Source organism: Manihot esculenta, chromosome 2 (genome assembly GCF_001659605.2).
Source record: "Manihot esculenta cultivar AM560-2 chromosome 2, M.esculenta_v8, whole genome shotgun sequence".
NCBI classification, from domain to species: Eukaryota; Viridiplantae; Streptophyta; class Magnoliopsida; order Malpighiales; family Euphorbiaceae; genus Manihot; species Manihot esculenta.
This window is the reverse complement of record NC_035162.2, coordinates 19,507,935-19,529,591: the sequence shown is the minus strand read 5'-3', so window position 1 is coordinate 19,529,591 and position 21,657 is coordinate 19,507,935. Positions and strand designations below refer to the sequence as shown.

The following is a 21,657-nucleotide window of genomic DNA, read 5'->3' as shown; positions in this document are numbered from 1 at the left end:
TTCGTGGTGTTTGTTATAGACTAATCCAAAACTAATTCAATCTACTTGACTTTTAATTACTAGGAGTTTATTAGTAAAACACTAACAATTTTGAAATAGTCACACCCAATATAGTGAACATAATTAGAAAATGTATGATAAAAAAAATTATTTATATATATTAATATGAAAATCTGAAACAATAGATAAAAAAAATAAAAATGAAAGTTTGAGTAATTTTAATAAAGAAATTAGAGTTAAATAACGTAACTGAAAAAGTATAAAATTTAAGTAATTTGGAGTGAAAATTAAAATTATATGTCAAAGTGATATGAATGGACAGTTTTGATATAGGGTTTATATATACTTCTTTTTAACCGATAATTATTTTTATTAAAAATTATCAATATTATTTGGATTAATCCGCCAGTTCACATGATTCACGTAGATAAATCGAACCTGACCTTGATTTGAAAAAAGGTTTATCAAGCAACCACAATGATTTCATAATATTATTATATTATATATAAAATTTAATAATAAACATATAAAAAATAATAATTAGCATGTACAATAATTACAAATGACGTGGAATGCACATTACATAAAAGCTAATACTATATGGAGAGGATATAAAAGTTTTAATATTTCTATCAAATAAAAGAGTTAAGTTTTATATTTTTTTAAAAAAATAAAAGTTAAAAGTAATTCTAACTTAATATATAATATTAATTAGCTTTTATTTCAATTTGGGAACACCTAAAAAGACATGGTTAGTGAATTATTGATGTTCCCTTCCTTTCCCTTGCTTTTATATTCTCTGATATGCATCGATCTTCTAAGCTAATAGCTATTTTTTATCATTGGATACCTGCCTGTGGTTGAGCTTTCTGCACTGGCTGATCCTTTTGCCGTTGCCGTTCGTTGCCGTTGCCGTTGCCGTTCGTTGCCGTTGCTGTTGCTGTTGCTGTGTGTAAAGAGATGGAAGAGTTCCTGCTTGCTAGCTAGCCACTCATCCCATGCCTGCTGATCATTCTCACCAAAATCACCGCTCCAAAAGACTCTACATGTTGCAGATCTTGGTTTATTCTTCAGATCTAGGTTCATTATTATTATTATTTTTAATTTTATTAGTTATAAGTTAATTTTTAATTATTTTTTATTTACTTGCCCTGCTTTTATTTCTTCTTCTTCTTCTTTTTTATTATTATTTTTTTAATAATTTTAACTCCTTTTTTTATGTTTTTTTGGCTTAATTATTTGTGTTCCAGCTCTTGGTTATTCCAGTAACAAAGTGAGAAAATTGAGATTCTATTTCTCATTGTCATTTCAGTACATTTGCTGGTAAAATTACTTTCTCGCCCCCAATAATTTATCATTTTTGTTTACTTCCATTGATATAGTCTCACTCAATTGATATTTTTTTTGTATTATAGGATGAATTTGGATGTCTTTGCATGTTTTTTTTTTCTAGGTAATTCATGCAGATATATATTTGCTTTTCTTTATTTTTTTTTTCAAATTTTTCTGTTTGATAATTTAAATTTTAATTAACAATTCTTAATTAAAATTTTTATTTTATATAAATAATATACCATAAGAAAGATGAGATAATATATATTTTTAATGTGCAATTAATAATACTTTATCATATTTATTATAATACTTATAAAATTTGGATTTTACTAAAAATCTTATTTGAAAAATATATATAATCAAATTGAGTTTATCAAAAATACCCCTACCTTTATATTATGATTATAAATTTATTTTTATTTAATTAAAAATTATATTAATATTTGATTGAAATTAAAAATATGAGTGACCTCCCACTATCATTATTTCAAATATATATATATGTATCTTTTACAAAAGCAGTTAATAACTTATCTATCCCTCCAAGGTCTAAATGAAATTAGATATAATTTTTCATAATTTCATATTGATTAATTATAATCTTATAAATTTAAATTTTTTATCTAAGGATGTAATATTATGACTATTATTATTTTAATGTTTATTTTTAAATAAATAAATATAAATTATCATCAGGATATAACTGAGTTATATTATGATTTTATTATTCAATAATATTTTTTAAATTAAAATTATTATCTAATAATTTAATTTTATCAACATATCAATCATCTATTCCTCCACATTAATTTGGATTAGTACTCAGCATAGCCAATATCTACCTGTAGTAAGAGTATATGGATAGAGCAAATACTATTCAACTTGATAATCTTATTCAACTTGATATTCTTTATTAATTAAATTTATTATTTTTATTTACCACTATATTGATAATTGTCATACGTTGTATGATCTTTATAATAATAATAATAATAATAACAATAATGTAAAATAAGAGAGAATAATTATTTAACATGTTTTATTATGATAATTATCGATTGGTTTTAGCATTATTTCAATTTTTATTAGTAAATTTATTAATGCTATTGAAATAGAGGTTAATTAATTTATTATTCTATAATTTTTTAGAAAAAACAAATTTAATATTAAGGAGATAAAGACATTTTCGTTAGCCATCCAACAAAATGCTATATAAATGAGTTTAAAATATATAATTATTTTGGATAATTTTAACAAATTATATAATTAATTTATTATTTTATAATTAATTTATTGGATAAAAATATTTTCATAAGATAATATATTAGAATTTTTTAAAATTTTTTAAGTATTTAGATAATCTTAAAATTATGATATTTTTAAAATTATGATAATCATTTTACTATTAAATTTAAAATTATTAATATGTTGATAATTATTTTGTATATCTTATAATTTTTACCTTTTAAATTTGAACTTATTATCTAATAGTTTAATAGTGTGATAACTATTTTAATATATTTAAATTTATTACTTTAATAATCATATCTCAAAAAATTATTTTTTAATTTATTAAAATTTAAATATTATCAAAATTATTAATTTTTAATAATTATCCTTCTCTATATGACAACCTATATATATAATAATGGATAATGATTTTATTATTTAATTTATTTTTAGATTTATTAAAAATATCAAAGTTTTGAATGCTCAAAAATATATCAAGGTTAAAATTTTAAGACAAGAATTATTAAAATATATTTAAATATTAATACTAAATAAAATTAAATAAAATTATAATAGTTAATTTATATATTAATTATATGTATAAAAGAAAATAAATAATAATTTTTGAATAACAATAAAAAAAATTAAACAAAAATTATCAAACGAAGAGAACAACTTTTAAAATTTAAATTATTTTAAATGATAAAATTTTTATCTATTTTCAAATTTAAATTCAATAGTAAATAAATAAATAATTTAGCGGTATGATATTTTAATATTTTCTTTTCACTTTTATATATATTGTAGATATAGATAATTAAAATTAGTAGTAACACAAAGTATTAATAATAAATGTATAAATTAATTAAATAACCATTATACAATGTGTAATACACAGTAAAAAAAACTAGTTTTAACTAAAATTGTTGGTAGTTTATATTAATATTTAATCCTGTTAAATTATTTTTTATTATAATATAAAATAAAATTAAAAAAGTTAACTAAAAAAATAAAAGAAAATTTATATTTAAAAAATTATAAAAAATAATATTTTTAGTGATTCATATTTGAAATCATCACTAATAATAAATTTAGTGACGGTGCTGCTGTTACAAAACAAAATTTCTTCATTGCTATTATTTATGGCTAACATTTTTAGGGTGAGTTATAATTTTTTTAATTATAAAAATTAGTTTACAATATATTATATACATTTATCTATTATATGTATTTACAATTAATTTAGAACATATTATTATATAATAAAGTCAATAAATTTTAAATAAATTTTGGAGCTTAACATAAAAAAATGTGGTAGTAATAAATTTAAATTATATGATCATTGATTATGTATGACAATTGATCAAGTATTTTTAGATATTTGATTCAATATAAACTTATTAGAATAGGTTTACATAGCATATAATTAAGTTAATAATATAAATTAATTAAGAGTTTAAAATTTGAGGCTTAATTAGATTTGAAATCATAAAAAAAATCATAATTATATCTTCTTTAAAACTAGATAAAATCATTTTTAAAATATTAAACTTCAAGTTGATTTTGGTTTTATCCGCGAATAACCAGTTCTAAATTAAAACTGACCTTTGCCCAAGCCTACCATCAATATTAGAGCAATTACAATTTTTTTTTTTTTTTTGGTGATGAGAGGAAAGGAACAATAGAAGTTATCCTAGTTCTATGCTGGTGATGCCAGTAGCTTCCGAAGAGACTATATCCATAAGTCTAGCTAAAGACTGATCGATGATATCTAACCACTTTAATACTTGTAGCCAATTCGCCATATAATCTACATGCATGTTAGTCTCTCATAAAGCATGAGTGAACTGAGCCTTAAGTTCGCTGAGAACAGAGCATGAATGGTTATGAGTATTGAAGCATTGGCATCGTTCACCTGGATTTTACCATTCAACATATCAATAGCATTTAGACTATTGCTTTCCACAATCAGGTTGTTGTAACCCAGAGCTTTTGCGACCTTTAGGCCATGAAAGATTGTTTCTAGTTCAACATTGAGAATCGATCTCCTGTCCAGAGAAGCAATAAAACCTTTGACCCAACCACTTGTCGAGTCTCTGAAAATCCCTCCCCTAAAAGCAAGGTGCTCGTTTCTAGTAAACATTGCATCCGTGTTCAACTTGACTGTGTTCACCAATAATTTCTGCCAATTGACCCTTTGTGCAGTTTTATATGGAGAAAGGTCATGGCTAGAGATCTTACTTAGAGCTAAGCACGTCCCTTTGGCTTCAGTGAGAGCACAATATGTAAGATTATCCAAATTCATGACTTTCCTAATAAAGATGGAGTTGCGATATGTTTCCACAATCTCAGGCGACCAAGCCGAAGAGTAAAGGCAAGAAGATGTTATCTCGTGTATTGAAAGTGAGCAGTAAGTTCCATCTCATCCGGCTCTTGATCAAACCCTGACTGAAGAAGTCTCTCACCCTGCACTTTGGCAGAATCCTTCTCCAAACCTAGGCAGCCGATAGATAGTCCCTTAGAGCATGCAGGGACGTCTCATTGTCTAGACTGCACATCTCACAAAGCATTGAGGAGTATAGATGTCTCCTCCTTCACTCGACATTCATTAAAACTCTATCATGGTTGGCTAGTGACAAGAATGTTTTCACTTGTTGCGGCCCACTCCATCGCCAGATGAGATTCCAATTTTCATCCTTGTCATGATCATTAAGGTTAGAAAGCAAAAAGTGAGTAGAAGCAAGGGTTGCCTTTCTTGTACTATCAAACCTCCAATAAAGACAGTCTTGAGAGTCGTTATCAATCAGTGATGGGAGGTCAGTAAGTATAAGCAGAGAGGATGTTGGCAAGAAATCTCCTAAAGCCTTCCAATCCACTATCTGTTCTCTAGTTAGAAACTGATCTCTTGAGCATTCCAATCTGTAGAGGCTATAAGGTTTGCTTTGCTAGAGTTTTTCCATCTTGGAGCTAAGAGCCCAACCAAAAATTGATAGACTTGCCATTGTCCAACATCCACACAATACCTTCTTTGAATTCATCCTATACCGAGCATATGCCTCTATAAAGGTTGGAGCAATTGTATTTGTGAAGCATAGATGTTGGGTATTCACATTTGAACTTGTATTTAGAGTGAAGGATCCTAACCCATATGGCGCTTTTATTTATGAGCACAGCTCAAGCAAGTTTCATCATGTGTGCTTGATTAGTCACTTTTTCACATCTAAGACCAAGGCCACCACAATCTTTGGGCTCAATGACTTGCTTCCAAGGAACCAAGGAGACTTTCTTGGAACCATCCGATCTCTCTCATATGAATTATCTACATAACTTATCCACTTCGTCACAAATAAGGCTTGGCATAATAGAAGTTTGCATGGCATAAGATGGAATAGCTGAGATAATCGATTAAGTAAGAATAATGCAACTCACAAGCGAGAGCTTTCTATTATCCCATTTGGCAAATTTGTTCTTGATATTATTAATGACGTCCTGGTAAGTCTATCTAGAGACACGAGAATGCAGCAGGGGAACCCCAACGTACTTCCCCAGATTCTCAGTCTTGGAGACACCCGATTTGTTGCTAAAGACTCTCTTTTCCTGTAGGGAAATATTTTGATTTTTGTCCAAATTCACCCTCTGGGTAGAACTAGTGTAGAAATCCTTTAAAACATTAAGTTTCTACTTGTGCGCTTGAGGCCTCTGCAAAAAGAATAAGGTCATCAGCAAAAAGTAAGTGGGAAATGGGAGGGCTACCTTTACCAAGAATGATGGGTCTCTAGTCTCCCTTATTCACCACATCAAAAATTTCATGAGCCAATCTTTCTATATAATTGATGAATAAGTAAAGGGATAGAAGGTCTCCTTATCTTAAACATATGGTTGGATAAAATTCTTCGGTCAAAACTCCATTCCATATAACCTACATAGAAATTGAAATAACATAGTTTATGATTGTACATATGAAATTTGAAGGGAGACCTGCTTCAGAAAGCGTCTCCTAGAGGAAGGCCCAACTAATTGTATCATAGGCTTTTTCAAAATCTACTTTCATAGCAAGAAACCCTTTATCTCCTGTTTTTTGGGACATGGAGTGAATGACCTCAACAAAACTGGTCTGGTTAGGGCCAGTCATAGAAAGGAGCAGAGGCTTGAGACGATTGACAATAACCTTAGTAATAATTTGATAGAAATAGGAATCGGGACTTTAGGAATATGGGAGATAAGAGTATTATTTATATTATCATTAAGGGCACCCCTTGTAGAACTTTGTTTACCTCGGCAAAAATATCCTCACCAGTGAGGGACCAATGGTTCTGGAAGAATCTTGCGAGTCAAATAGTAACTAGCCCAGTCAGAGTCACAGTAAGCGGTCAAGGCAAGGTTAAAATTGACAAGCATCAAGATGCCCTGGCTAGGCTGGCCTTTAAGATAACGGACTACTCGGAGAGCAGCCTCCCAATGAATCTGCAGTGGTCATTACATGAACTGTGCAAGAATATGCACATAGTAGGACAATTTGTGCTGAGTAATAGTGAGATAAATAAGATGACTCACCAAGCGCCGATATGAAGTAGGAGTAGCAAAGGCAGCATCCTTCGCAAAAGCCAGCTTATGACTTTGTTTTAGAGGAGTGACAGTCGGTTTGAACCTAACAAACCCACATAAAAAATTACATATAAGGCATACTTATGTTGACACAGAAAAAGGCCTTTAGCGGTGCGGGTTAACTCGAGTCCTAAGAAGAATTTCAGGGTTTCCAAGACTTTCATGTGGAAACAGCGGCTCAAGTACTCCTTGAATTTTTGAACAGCAGAAAGATCATTGCCTGCGATAATGAGATTATCAACATTAATAAAGACAATCAAAGGAAGCGATTCAACGTGAAGAATGAATAAGGAGTAATCTGTATAGAATTGTTGAAATCCATAGGCTCGTAAAAAAACAGCCAGCTTGACAAACCAACAACGAGGAACTTGGCGCAAATCGTAGAGAGACTTGCAGAGGTGACAGACTTTGCCAGAGGAAGAGCAAAGCCGGGTGGCATTTTCATGTAGACTTCTTCTTGCAAGTCACCGTATAAAAAACCATTATAGACGTCCATTTGATGTAATTCCCAATTCTTAGTAGCTGCGATTATAAGAAAAGTACGGACCATATCCATTTTCGTTGTGGGTGCAAAGGTGTCCTGATAATCAAGCCCTTTAACTTATTTATTATCCAAGATAACCAGTCGTGCCTTGTATCGTTCAATACTCCCATCAGAATTATACTTGATTTTGTATACCCATTTGCTAGCAATTGTGCGCTTCCCAGAAGGTAAAGCTTGATTGTCCATGTACCATTGTCCTCCAAAGCTTGAATTTTTGTGTGTATGGCCTCTCTCCATCGAGCATCTTGAAAAGCTTCAATATAAGAGATGAGTTCATGTCCTGCAGTAATCACTCTCAAGGAACACCTATGTTGTGTAGAGAATTTATCATTACTCACATAATATGCTATAGAGTAAGGAGTACTTGAAGAAGAAGCTAATGGAGAGGATGAGTACGACGAAGGGCTTACATTGATCGCCTGAGTCACATAGTCTTTTAAATAAATCGAAACCTGCTTAGTTCATTGTCCCCTTCCTAATAGGTCAGAAGCTATATCACTCCTTTCGACCTCTTTATTGTATCCCCTTCCTGACTGCTCGAGAGCTACATCACTCCTTTTGACTTTCACACTTTTGTCAAATTGACATTTGATCATGGCTATAAATTTCTTAAGAACACATGTCTCGTCACTTTTGTGATTGAACAAATAAATCTATATAGCATGCGAATAATCATCAACTATGGTCAAGAAATAACGAGCTCCACAAGAAGCAAGAATTGTATAGGATCCTCACAAGTCACAGTGTATCAAATCAAAACACTCTGTTGCTTTATTATTACTAGAAAAGAAAGCCTTTCTCGTTTGTTTTGCTCGAAAATAAACTTCACAAGTTTTATTAGTTTGTCTATACAATCTATCAGTTTCTGAAATCAAGTCTGTCACCTAAAATGATGGATGTCCCATTCTATTATGCCAAAGCTCAAAGGTTCCTCCACTACTCAGCTTGCAAGTATGAACTGAAGCGACTCCTTTGAGAAAGTAAAGCCCCTTTCGTTGCTCACCCACTTCAATTAAAATCCTTGAATTTGGGTCCTATATAGCACATATTTTGTTAGTGAGTTGAATAACCAAATTTGAATCATTAAGAAGCTGGGAGACAGAAATTAGATTGCATTTCAGATTGAGATAAAAAAGAACTCGTCATAATTTTAAATTCCCGCCAAGCAACATGGTTCCTTCTTTGACTGCCATTATTTTCTCCCCATTAGGCAATCCAACCGAGCATGGTGCAATGTCATGTAAGTCGGTTAGAAAAACCTTAGTTCATGTCATATGATGGGAGGCTCCTATGTCAATAATCCAAGGAAAATTTCTTTAGTTACCTGTTAACCTCTCATTAGTATTCTGATGAGAGTTTTAACATATCTAGCAGAGCAGCCCATTACTTATCATTTAGTCCATTCAACCCTTTTCAATCTGCATCTATCATTGCTTTTTGTCCAGTATCAAATGCAGCTACTTGCGCTGCGTGTGCACGCACAACACCTCCTTTGTTACGTCCTCCTCCAATCCCACACTTTTGAGTACTACCACGCACACCTAAGTTGCCACGAGGCCAAGCATCCCTCCATTCTGGATAGCCTATTAATTAAAAATAACTTTCAGTGTCATAACCCTTTCAATTGAAATGAGAGCAAATAGAAGTTTTATCTTTATCCCCTTTTGGATTCCGAACACTGGCCTGAATTACAAAACTCATGGGGTTGTCTCATTCAACTTTGCATCTCGTCACGGTTCTCACTCACTCTTGCTGAACCACCATAGCATAAGTATGATTCAAATTAGGAAAAGGGTCAGTGCTCAAGACATGGGACTGTATAGTACCATAACCTTCTTCTTCCAAGTCCATCAGAAATTGATGAACTCTTTCTTCTTTACACTTTCATTTCATTTCAATGGTAAGATTGCATTTGAAGCCTACGCATGCACACTTCAGTATCTGATCATAGTTATTAATCTCATCCCATAAGGTTTTGAGTTTACCGAAATAGAAAACAATGGATTGACCATCCTGCCTACAGTTAGCTAGGTCAGATCTCAACTGCTGCATTCGTGGTCCATTTCTAATTGGGAACCTCTACTTAATATCTTCCCACAGATTCTTCACCTTTTCGGTAGGAGAGATAGTCGATGGAAGTGTTGGTTCAATAGTATTGAATACCCAAGGAACCAACATAGAGTTAACTATCCAACAATCGTCGAGTTCCGGAGCATTGTCCTCTGGTTGTTTGATGGATCCATTGATAAAGCCGTATTTCTTTTTGGCTCTCAGCACAGTCTACATGGTCCTTGCCCATTCTTTGTAATTTTCTCCTTTTAACTTCACTTGAGTAATCAAATTGCTTGGGTTGTCATTGGAATTCAGTGTATAAGGATTGAAAGAGTTTTTCATTGTTCCTGAATTCTCCCCGTATTCCTTTTCAACCTCCATGGGTCTGATGCCATGTGAAAATGGAGACTCGCACAATTTGGGAATGAAAGTTCTTGCCCCCTTTTATTGACCGTAATGTGACAATATATACACTAGGTTTACCCCTATTTAGGAAAATCCAAGAATGTAAAATTTCATATACAATACAAGCCAAACTTTCTATGTTGTACAAACTAAGCTTCCTATACTACACAAGACAATAAAGAAAAGAAAAGATATTTACATACAAATCAAGCCTGAAACCGAGATGGATCGATAGGTCATCAAGACATCAGACAAGTCGATACAGGTCAACAAGTCATCAAGACTTCGGACAGGTCAGTGCAGGTCATTAAGAGGTCGGATCCTCGGGACGTCTGGTCGACATTGGTCGACAGGTTGCTTCCAATACGATAAAATTAAATTTGGGATTGCAGGAGAGGATTGTTATTTATAGAGGAAATTAAGATTTTTGAAGGAAACAAAGATTTAATTGAGAATGAAAATGACGTTTAGAGAGGAATCGATTGCTTGATAATCATGGTTTCAAAGAGAAAGAGGATTGCCAAGGGAAGTGGAAATGGAGATTGATTAAGAATTGAGTTATGTTGTACATGAGGAGAAATGTGAATAGGTGATTAGTAAAGACGACTAATAGTAGGTATAACAAAAATAGATATTTTGAGTCAATTTTTCATTATCGATAAGTTCGGCACTTCGACAGACCAAAAAATTTATTAGAGGTTTAAGTGAACAAATAAAAATTTGTCTGCAATTTAAAAAGGGTTTTACCAATTATATATATATAGTCTGTGTTCAATTCTTAACAAACTGAGATGCAAATATACAACCTCAATATCATTTTCAATATCATTTAAATTTATCAAAGGAACAATAAAAATCAAACAATCCAATTCCAAGTAATAATTAAAAATGCAAAATAGTGCATATCACATGCTTCAAAATCATAGATTTTGAATTTGTCGTCATGGAATTTTTCAACAAAATAAAATGCAGATTTTAAAGAAATACAAGAAGGAAATAATTAAAAACGAAACCCATTATAGCATCTCATTGTATTTCAGATGAGCTCTCGTCATTTGTAAATCCACAAAATAAAAAAATTAGTTCTAAATCAGGTCATGAGTCCTATCTACTTCTAGTCGACTGCTCTATGATGGACCTCCATTAGGTTAGGGGACTTGAAAAAACATTACATATATATACTATGACATAACAATGTATTTTACTAATTTCAGTTCCGTTCTATTTTTTAATTTTTAACTAAAAAAATTAAATTAAAAATTAAAAATTCTATAAAATACTAATTGAAACACAAAAATTTAATTATAAAATCAAATATAACTGATTTAATTCAATTTATTTTTTTACTTAGCACGGAAAAGTGCTCGATCCTAAACCAAATCAAACTATGATTAGGGCATATTTGTGGTGTATGCTCAGCTAAATATGAAATATGTAAGCAACCAACCTAACAAATACGCGATTAATCTTCAACTCAAGTAACAGTAAGTAAGATATCACAATTTAAATCAGGAAAATTGAGGAGATGATTCTTCAATTTAATTCAAAAATATCTCAAATAATAAATTTCAACACAAAATACATTAAACTACAGAAGTGCTGAAATTTAAAGGGAATAGGGATAAGAAAATAAAAAATAAATGATTTATAGTGATTGGCCTCATTAGTCTAAAATTAAATCTATATTAAAATAACAATAATTAAAGTCATTCTAATTTTTTAATAATAGCATCAATATCAATTTAGAAGTTCTGTTTTTTAAATGAGAATTGGAGATTGGAGGAGTAGAATTTGAGATCTCTCATATTTACTCAGATATACTTAACATTAGATTAAATATGTAAGTGCAATTTAGAAGTTATAAGAATATTTTTAGATAAAAGGTAATTTTTCCAAACTTGGAGTTGTAACAGTAAAATATCTCATATTGTAACATAAAAACCCATTTACTTTCTATTCTTTTTTTAACAACATTTACTTTCTTTTCAAGTAATATAAAACTTATTTTATTTATAATAGCTGATTTTTAGATTATTTTGTTGATGTGGCACTTATTAAATTAAATATATATATATATATATTCTCTTATTTTTAATATATAATTAATTTTTAAATATTTTAAACAATAAATAAATTAAAATTTTGATTTATTTTAAAATAATTAAAAATTAATTAAATATTATAGATTAGAGAATATATGTGTTTTAAATAAAAATTGGGAGTATTTTATATTATAAAATAAAGTTTATGCAACTTACTGTTATGTATTTCAAATTAGTGTATTGTACGTGTAAAATATTCTTAGTGAACATATAAAATTATAGAGTTTAATTAGTAAAAATAAAAGGATAAAATTGTAAAAATATAAAAAGAATTGGCTTTCTTTTCCTGAACTCCTTTTTAAAAATTAATTTCAGTCTCTTGGTTAAAGAATTAAGGATTAGGTGAGTAAAAAATCTTTCAGATTTATTCAAATGCATTTACCATTAGGTTAAATATGCTAATACAGTGTTTTACTTTTCTTGTTGCAATTATATTAATTCTAGGACTTGGTTACTGTAGAAACATAACAAGAGAAATGGAGGTTCTCCTTGCCATTGGAGGTACAATTGCTGGTGAAATTGCTAAGAACTTGGTGGCTCCTATTTGGCGACCGATTTATTATCTGATTTATTACAAACATAACATCGAGAATTTGAAAGAGGAGCTTCAGAAACTGGATGACAAGAGAACTGAGGTGGGGCTACGTGTGAATAACGCCAAAAGCAACTTGCAGGTTGTTGTTGATTCTGTAATTCGTTGGCAAGAGAAAGCAGATGGCATTGATAGGAGGAGTAAAGAATTTATTCAAAATGAAATGAACGTGAACAAGTGTTTGAACCGTTATTCCTTGAGTAGAAAAGCTAAGAAGATGACAGAAAATATGCTTGCTTTGCTCGAAGAAGCGAGGAATTTTGGTGAAATAGCCTATCCTGATCCTTGTCACAAGATAGAATTATGGTTCAGTGATGAACGCATCAAGAATTTTAAATCAAGGGAATCAATTCTAGATGACATCTTGATGGCCTTAAAGAATGACGATCTTCGTGTGATTGGGATTTGCGGAATGAGTGGTATCGGTAAAACCACTATGGTAAAGCAGCTTATGAAAAACATGGAAACAAAGAAATTGTTTGACGAGTTTGCTATGGTAGCCGTGTCTGATACTCCTGACTTCAGAAAGATCCAAGATGAAATTGCATCTTGCTTGCGATTGGAACTCAAGAGTAATGAAAGTGAGGTGGACAGAAAAAGCAAACTGTATCAGAGGCTTACCAACTGTGATAAGAGGATCCTTCTAATATTGGATGATGTTTGGAAGGAGGATGGTTTAGGAGAAATTGGAGTTCCTTTAGGTTGCAGAAGCAATGGATGCAAAATTGTGTTGACTTCACGAAATGAATTTGTGTTCTCTAGTTTGGAAAGTCAAAAAAATTTCCTAATGAAAGTTCTGAATGATGAAGAAGCTCTCGTTCTTTTCAAAGAGACAGCAGGCGACTCAATTGGCCATGATTTACTCGACACGGTGAAGGAGATTGTAAATGAATGTAAAGGCTTACCAATTGCCATTGTAACTCTTTCCAAGGCATTAAAAAACAAAAGCAAACACATTTGGAATGATGTGCTTCGACAATTAAAGAATTCTAAGCTGGAAGATATCTCAGGAATGAAGACAAAGGTGTTTTCTGCAATTGAATTAAGTTACAATTATTTGGAAGATGAAGAGGCCAAGTCATGCTTTTTGCTTTGTAGCTTGTTCCCTGAAGATTTCAATATTCTGGTTGAAGATTTGCTTGAATTTGGAATGGGCCTAAGGCTGTTTAAAGATGTTGAATATGTGCATGAAGGAAGAGATAGGATCTATAAGCTTATTGATATGCTCAAAGGGTCAAATTTGTTGCTTGAAGGTGATGACAAACGGAACGAGTCTGTCAAAATGCATGACCTTGTCCGTGATGTAGCCATATCACTTGCCTCCAGAAATAAGCAGTGGCACACATTACAAAGTCAAGCTAGAATAAATGAGTGGCAAGGTAAGGATTGGTACAATAATTGCACTGCAATTTCACTTCTGTGTGAAGACATAAAAAAACTTAAAGACCATTTGAAGTGTCCGAACCTTGAACTCTTACAGCTTTGGCATGATTGTCAGAATGATTGTCAGTTAGAAAGCCTTCCAATCAACGTGTTAGAAGGGATGAAAGGACTCAGAGTTCTATCTATAGCCTCCCGTATCCCATCACTGCCACAATCAATCGATGTCTTGAAGAATCTTCAAACCTTATGTCTTTGGAATGATAGGCTAAACGAGATGCATACAATTGGAGATCTCGTGAAACTGGAAATACTTGAAGTTCGTAGTTATCGTTTAGAAAAGCTACCAGCAGAAATAGGATCACTGAAAAATCTAAGGTTGCTAAACCTGCGCAGGGTCGAGAACCTTAGATACATTCCACCAGATGTATTAGTAGGGTTGTCCAAACTAGAAGAGTTGTATCTTCCACATAGATATAAGATGAAATGGGAATGGAAGGAAGACGAAGAGAAAACCAATGCAAGCCTCAGCGAGCTAGAGACTCATCATATAACTGCATTGCATATTACTGTAGTAAATGCCTACATTTCACCTAAAGATTCAGTCTTTAGAAACTTAATAAGATTCCACATTTTTGTAGGCTACTCAAAGGTTTGTATTGTTCACAAAGATTCAGAGAATGTGTTGCATCTTAAAGGAGATGCAAGTGATATTAAAGGGAGTGGGATATGTGTTTTGTTGAGGAAAGTTGAAGTCTTGTGTTTGGAAGAAGTGAAAAATTTGAAGAAAATTGTAAATGAGATAGAAGATAATAGTTTTGCGGATTTGAAGCGAGATGAATGTGTTGATGCACTAGTGAGAATTCCAGAGTCTCCAAAAAGTCCCCTCCCATACTTGAGCAATTTAAGAAAAGTAGAAATATATGGATGTGATGAGTTGAAGTACTTTATTCCACTATCCATGGCTAGAGAGTTGAGGCAACTTCACAGCATGAAGGTAACGGTGTGCAAAAAGATGGAGGGAATTTTCTATAGAAACAAAGTGAATGATGAGATTGAGTCGCCACTTATAACTCTCCACTTGGAAAACCTTCCAAACTTCATAGGATTTATCTATAAGGTAAGCTTTTATATTTTTTATAATTAAAGAAAATTTTAGTTTAAATATGAAGACCAATTTATAATTTTACTTGTTTTTAAATTTTTAATAATTATTTTTATTACTTAAAAAAATATTTATAATTTGTTTATAATTTGTTTTTATCACTAATATGACTTGGCGACAAATTAATGAGGAAATTTTTTCTTAAGAAGCCCTCACACTGACATATTAATCCCTTGCTTCATACCGTGACTGAAATTTTTTTTTTTAATTTTTTAATAAGCTCTATTTGTTTCATAAAAAATAATTTTTAAAATAATATTTTTCATTTTTTAAAAAAATTTAGTTAAAAAAATATTTTTCTAATAAAAAAATAAACCAAGAAAATAATTTTTACTTTTGAAAAAATAAAATCATTTTTCACATCTTAAAATATTTATCAAGGCATTTATATATAAATTTATTAACAAAATTATTTTTTAAATTAAAATTAAATAATAAAAAATAAGTATTTCATTAAAAAAAATTAAAAAAAAACATTTTTTATAAAAAATATTTTTTAAATACAAATTATTTTTTACATATAAATATAACCTTAATTTCACATTAAATCCAATCGGTATATATATCTCCATCTACATAGAAAATGCATAATTTACTTTATTATTATTTCATAAAACTCACTTTACACATTATAAATTTACTTAAAATTGCACTCAAGACTTAGTTTGATTGTAAATATATCTGAATAAATCTGAGATATTTCAGGTTCTACTTCTCCGATTTCTAAATTCCCATTTCAATAAAAAAAGTAAAAACAAAATTTACCCAAAATTATCTGCCCATTGCTGATATATGTTATTTTTCTATAATTCTTTTCATCCATACCTTCTACTTTTGCTAATTTTTTTCATTTTATACAGAAGAAATTGAGTTTTAATTTTTGTTCCAATGGCTAATATATATATATTCGTGTTTGACAGGATATAGAAGAGTCTAGTGCATCTCAAATGAACAATAGGATGGAAATTGTTCAATCTAAGACTGAACCAGTGGAAAATATTTCTATATTATTTTCTTCTCTTTGGCTACGACTATCAAAGTTGCAAAAGCTTATTTTGTATAATTGTGGTTTGGGAAAAGCACTGTTTCCTCCTTCTGTTGCCCAGCAATTTACGCAGCTTAAAGAATTAAAAATCTTAGCATGTCATAAGATGGAATATATAGTTGCAGAAGCAAAAGAAGAAGAAAAAAGCAAGGGCATAAGCAAAATAGCATTTCCTAATCTAACTAAGCTTGATCTTGGTGATCTACCAGAGCTGGTGGCTTTCTTTGCAGACAATGATATTTCTTTTGAGTTGTACTCATTAGTATGTTTGGAGATATGGTCTTGTCCTAAACTGAAGACACATTATTGTGAAACTCCAGACTCATCAACTTTGGACAAAAGTTACGATCAAAGTGAGCTCAAAGTCATGTTCCCAACAAGCTCAATTGCTCAACGCTTACTAAGAAGAGGAAAGCCAAAAGATGTTTCCAAGAAAAAGGTATGTACTTATTGAATTTCATAACGTAATGCCATTGAAATTGTTGAAATTTACTTTAGGGTTTGGGAGTTAGAAGCATTACACCTACAATAGCAATGAATGAATTAGATGATCTCCCTAATAAATTTGGCAGGATATGGAGATGGAGCAGCCAAGCACATCTCAAATGAAAAGTGGACCAATGGAAATGATTTCTACATTTTTTTTTCCACCAAGTTCACCATTATTAAATTTGCGAGAGCTTCATATCTGTCACTGTGATTTTCTAGAAGCAGCCTTTCCTCTCTCTGTAGCTCAACAATTGGTGCAGCTTAAAGACTTAACCATTTTGTCATGTGAGAAGATGGAATACATTGTTGCAAAAGATAAGGGAAGAAGCAAAATAGTATTGTTTCCTAGCCTAACTTCTCTTAACCTTTCACATCTGCCAAATTTGATGGGTTTTTGCAAAGATAATAATGTTTCTCTTGAGTGGTCTTTGTTAGAACGATTGTGGTTTTCTGAAATTGTCGGTTCCAAAATCGTTTCAGTTTTAAAATCGTCAACATTGAGTACGAGTGACGTGGTTGATCATCTTGATACTACCTTTTGTGCCACATTGATACCACGAAAAAGGAAAAAGCAAGATAATAATTTCAGTAAAGAGGTATGTCTTTCAAGATAAATTATAATTATTTGAAATGAATAAATGTTAATTTGAATTTAGTATTTATTTAATTTCTCAATTTTCATTTATTAAAATTTTCAAATGAGTTATATATTTTATTTTTATTTAAAAATTTTATATTTTTTAGTTAAATAAAAAAATCCATATTTTCTAAATAACATATTATAACTATTTTATGCGACACACATAATATATTTTTAAAATTTATATTTTACAAAAATTTATTCAATATCTATGAGTATGATTATTTTTCTGCTATATTGAATATAAAAATATAGATAAATATTTACACAAATTCATATTTATATAAATTTTTTTTAGGATAAAGGTAAAAGATTAAGATTTAGTATTGAACATATAATATGGTCTTTGAAGTTTTATTTTATTAATAAAATAGTGCTTTGAACTAAATATTTTTATTTAATCATGTCTATTAAATTCATTCATATTTTTTTATTAGTTTATTATTTTTGCTTCTTAATAATTAAAAATTTGTGAAAAATAACTTCAAATCAAATTAATGTATTTTAATTTTTATTAACATATATTAAAATAACAAAATGATGTTTTTAAATTAATTTTAACAGTATTTTATTTTTAATTTTTAAAACTTATGTACATAATTTTTAATATTATTAAGCATGGAATATGAGCATAAATATTGAATACAACTTTTGATAGATTAACTTATTGATACTCAATAATATTGAAAATCATGCAAGTAACTTTTAAGAATTAAAAAAATAATAAAAATTTTTAAATATATTATTTTGTTATTTTAGCATTAGTTAATAAAAATTTAAAATGTGTGGAATTCAATTTAAAACTTATTTTCTATAATGTTTTAATTATTGAAGAGAAAATTATTATAATTGATGAAAAAGTACACAATTGACTTTAATAATGACAAAAAATGATATTATCAAAATAAAAATATTTATTTCAAATGTCCATATTTTAATTTTATAATATAAGTTATCGTTAATTTTTTTAAATTCAATTTAGTTTATTAGCTAATTAATATTAAAATTTTAGTTTTATTATTAAAAAAATTATCTGTTTATGTTGTTTTATGAGGAAAATTTACCAATCTAATTACTGATTTATGAAAGTGAATCATATTATTAAATGATGTTTTGTATTTTTATAAAATATATGTGTTGGTTTGGCAGGTTTCATTAATAAAGAATCAGAGGGATCCATCTGTTAGCAATACTGATGAAAGTTGTGCATTTCCGTCCAAATTGATTCAACAGTTGCAAAATCTGAAACAGCTTACGATTAACGGCAGCGATTCAGTGGAAGTAATATTTTCATTTGAAGGGCTGATTAATGGAGTGCTCAATTCAGTGGAAGAGATATGCTTACTTAATTTACCAAATTTGAAGCACCTTTGGTTCAAGATTCCACCAGAAATCACAGCCTTCCAAAACCTGCGAAAGTTGATTGTAAATGATTGTGATAATTTAATAAACCTTTTCTCAATTTGCTCGGCCAAACTTGTAGGAAAGCTACAATCAATAGAGATTAGAAGGTGCAAGAGGATGGAGGAAATTATTGGAAAAGAGGATGAAGAAATTAGCATGCAAAAAATTGTGTTCCCTCAACTAAGGTCTCTGACACTTGAGGATTTACCCAATCTCAACAGTTTCTGCAATACGATTTATGCTCTTGAATTTCCATTTCTAGAAACGTTGGAGTTTCGGAACTGTAAAAGGATGGGGACATTCTCCTATGGATCATTAAGCATGCCAAAGCTAGAGAAGGTTATGATAGATGAAGGGTGGCATCGATTAATGAGATCTGATCCAAACCTTAATGCAAAAATGAGTGAGTTATTAAGAGGTATGATTCATTTCCTCATGCCTTTATTTAGAATGGTAAATTTTTAGAGAATTCAAGTGAATTATTTTTTTTTTTAATTTTTGTGTTTAGAAAAATTAAGAATTTAAGAACTCTTTAAAATTTTTGTGAGAATTGATTTTGAATTAAAAAGTAAATCTTGTAAGAATTTTATAATAAATGATTTTATTTAAATTTATTTGCATTAAAATTACTTAATTAAGAACTCCACTTTTCTCTTCTTTTATTCTTTTTTTTTTGTTTATTTTTTTTAATTAGTAACTATTTTTTTAATTTAATTTAATATTTAATATATTTATAATTGATATGGACAATTTTATTTTTTTTCTTAAATTATCCATCTTAATGTAATTTTTTAGTAGTAAAAAAATAATTGATAGAGTATATTTTAGTCCATATTATCATGATCTTATTGATGTTTATTTACATCTATTCTACCTAATTTTGTGGTTTTAATCATGTTTGGCAGATATTAGGTATAAAGAAACAATTTTGGGAAACTACTCTCAAATGAGTGAGTTGTTGAAGATGAATCAATATGAGGTATGATTCATTTCCTAATGTCTTTGTTTAGAATGGTAAATTTTTAGAGAATTCAAGTGAATTAATTTTTTTTTTTTAATTTTTGTGTTTAGAAAAATTAAGAATACAAGAATTTTTTTAAATTTTTGTGAGAATTGATTTTGAATTAAAAAGTAAATCTTGTAAGAATTTTATAAGAAATTATTTTATTTAAATTTATTTGCATTAAAATTACTTAATTAAGAACTCCATTTTTCTCTTCTTTTATTCCTTATTTTTTGTTTATTTCTTTGAATTAGTGACTATTTTTTTAATTTAATTTAATATTTAATATATATTTATAATTGATATGGACAATTTTATTATATTTTTTTTCTTAAATTATCCATCTTAATGTAATTTTTTAGTAGTAAAAAAGTTATGTAAAGATCATATTTTAAATATTGCAAAATTTTAATAATGGTGTTCAAAATTATTTTCAATATGATAAAATGATTGTTATTTATGAAATAAATATTTATATTTTAGTTTAAAAATAATAAGGATAATAAAAAAATAAATTAATTTAAATTTATTATTAATTTATTCAAAATAAAAAAAATTCAATTGAATTCTATTATTTTAAAATTTATTTCAAACAAAAAATTTTTCTATAAATAAAAAAAAAATTGTATTCCAAAGAAGGGGAATAGATTCGACTCTTCCTCTATCTAAGCATTGCTTTTCTTTAGTTATCATGTCTTTTGAAATTGTGAATTTAGTTTTGATTGGTGAATAACCCAAACTTGCATAATACCAAGAATATCTTATAAATAATTTATTTGTTACACAAGAACTTGATGCCACCGACAATGGTGATTTTGATTATTCCAAATTTCAGGAAGAAGGGGAAGCTGAGTTTGAGTCGTGAAGAGGAAAGTGATGAAGCTGCTTTTAATGGAGAATAGCATTGGGATCAAGGTGTTCATGAGTCGCTTATAAATTCTGAAGCTGCTTTTTATTTTTTGAGTCTTGAAATTCTAAGACAGGTGTGAAATAGCTTTGCTGCTATTAAAGACATATGGAAGATTTGTTCATGTTATTATCATGCTATGTTTAGTTCTTTTCCTTAGTTTTTCAATGGGACGACAGACAACTATGTCTATAGTTCATATGGATTGTCTATCATCAGCAAGGTGACTTTTTTGTCTTATTTTATTATTTTGTGGTTGCAAGTTGTATAACGCGTGAAATTGTTTGGTTCAGTTTTTTTGTTTTTTTTAAATTTCTATTCTGATAATATTTTTACCGTTTATGAATAAAAAAATAAATTATATTTTAATTTCTAAATTTTAATATAATTAATAAATTCATTCTTGTATTTTTAAAATGAAACACTTAAATCCCTATATAATTATTCCGTCTAAATTGGAGGTTTTTCTCTCCATAATTTCATTAGTCAACTGGTCAAAAGAGAATAAATATTTCAAATACCTAAAATATCATCATAAACAATTAAATCCTTTTCAATATATGTAAGAATTTTATGTTATATAAATTACACTTTGGTCCTTAAATTTTAGCATAATTGATAGATCAGTCTTTATATTTTTAAAACTAAATCTTTGAATCCCTCTATATTTAATTCGTCTAATACAGTTATTTCATCCATTATAGACATTAGTTCAAAGCTAGTGTATGGTCAAATTTTTTCAGAAAATACAATTTCTTC

General features: G+C 29.3%; 1 protein-coding gene across 2 annotated transcripts; it reads left to right on the top strand.

Annotated features, from left to right (window-relative positions):
- Positions 1-708: 708 nt before the first annotated feature.
- On the top strand, positions 709-21,158 carry LOC110607672 (disease resistance protein At4g27190). 2 transcript variants are annotated; one of them, XM_043954390.1, is made up of 8 exons: positions 709-1,080; positions 1,251-1,323; positions 12,734-15,365; positions 16,331-16,894; positions 17,028-17,540; positions 18,734-19,387; positions 19,935-19,967; positions 20,827-21,158. In XM_043954390.1, the coding sequence occupies exons 3-8, from the start codon at positions 12,750-12,752 to the stop codon at positions 20,854-20,856; spliced, it is 4,410 nt and encodes a 1,469-aa protein (XP_043810325.1). In that variant the 5' UTR covers positions 709-1,080; positions 1,251-1,323; positions 12,734-12,749; the 3' UTR covers positions 20,857-21,158. The 2 variants fall into 2 exon arrangements, with proteins under 2 accessions (XP_043810325.1, XP_043810324.1); XM_043954389.1 differs by having other exon boundaries at positions 18,734-19,406; positions 19,894-19,967.
- Positions 21,159-21,657: the final 499 nt, after the last annotated feature.

Coding starts and splice junctions, on each gene's coding strand:
- LOC110607672 (XM_043954389.1), top strand. CDS start 12,750: ATGGAGGTTCTCCTTGCCATTGGAGGTACAATTGCTGGTGAAATTGCT. Junction 15,366..16,330: donor TCATAGGATTTATCTATAAG/GTAAGCTTTTAT, acceptor CGTGTTTGACAG/GATATAGAAGAGTCTAGTGC. Junction 17,541..18,733: donor ATAATAATTTCAGTAAAGAG/GTATGTCTTTCA, acceptor TTGGTTTGGCAG/GTTTCATTAATAAAGAATCA.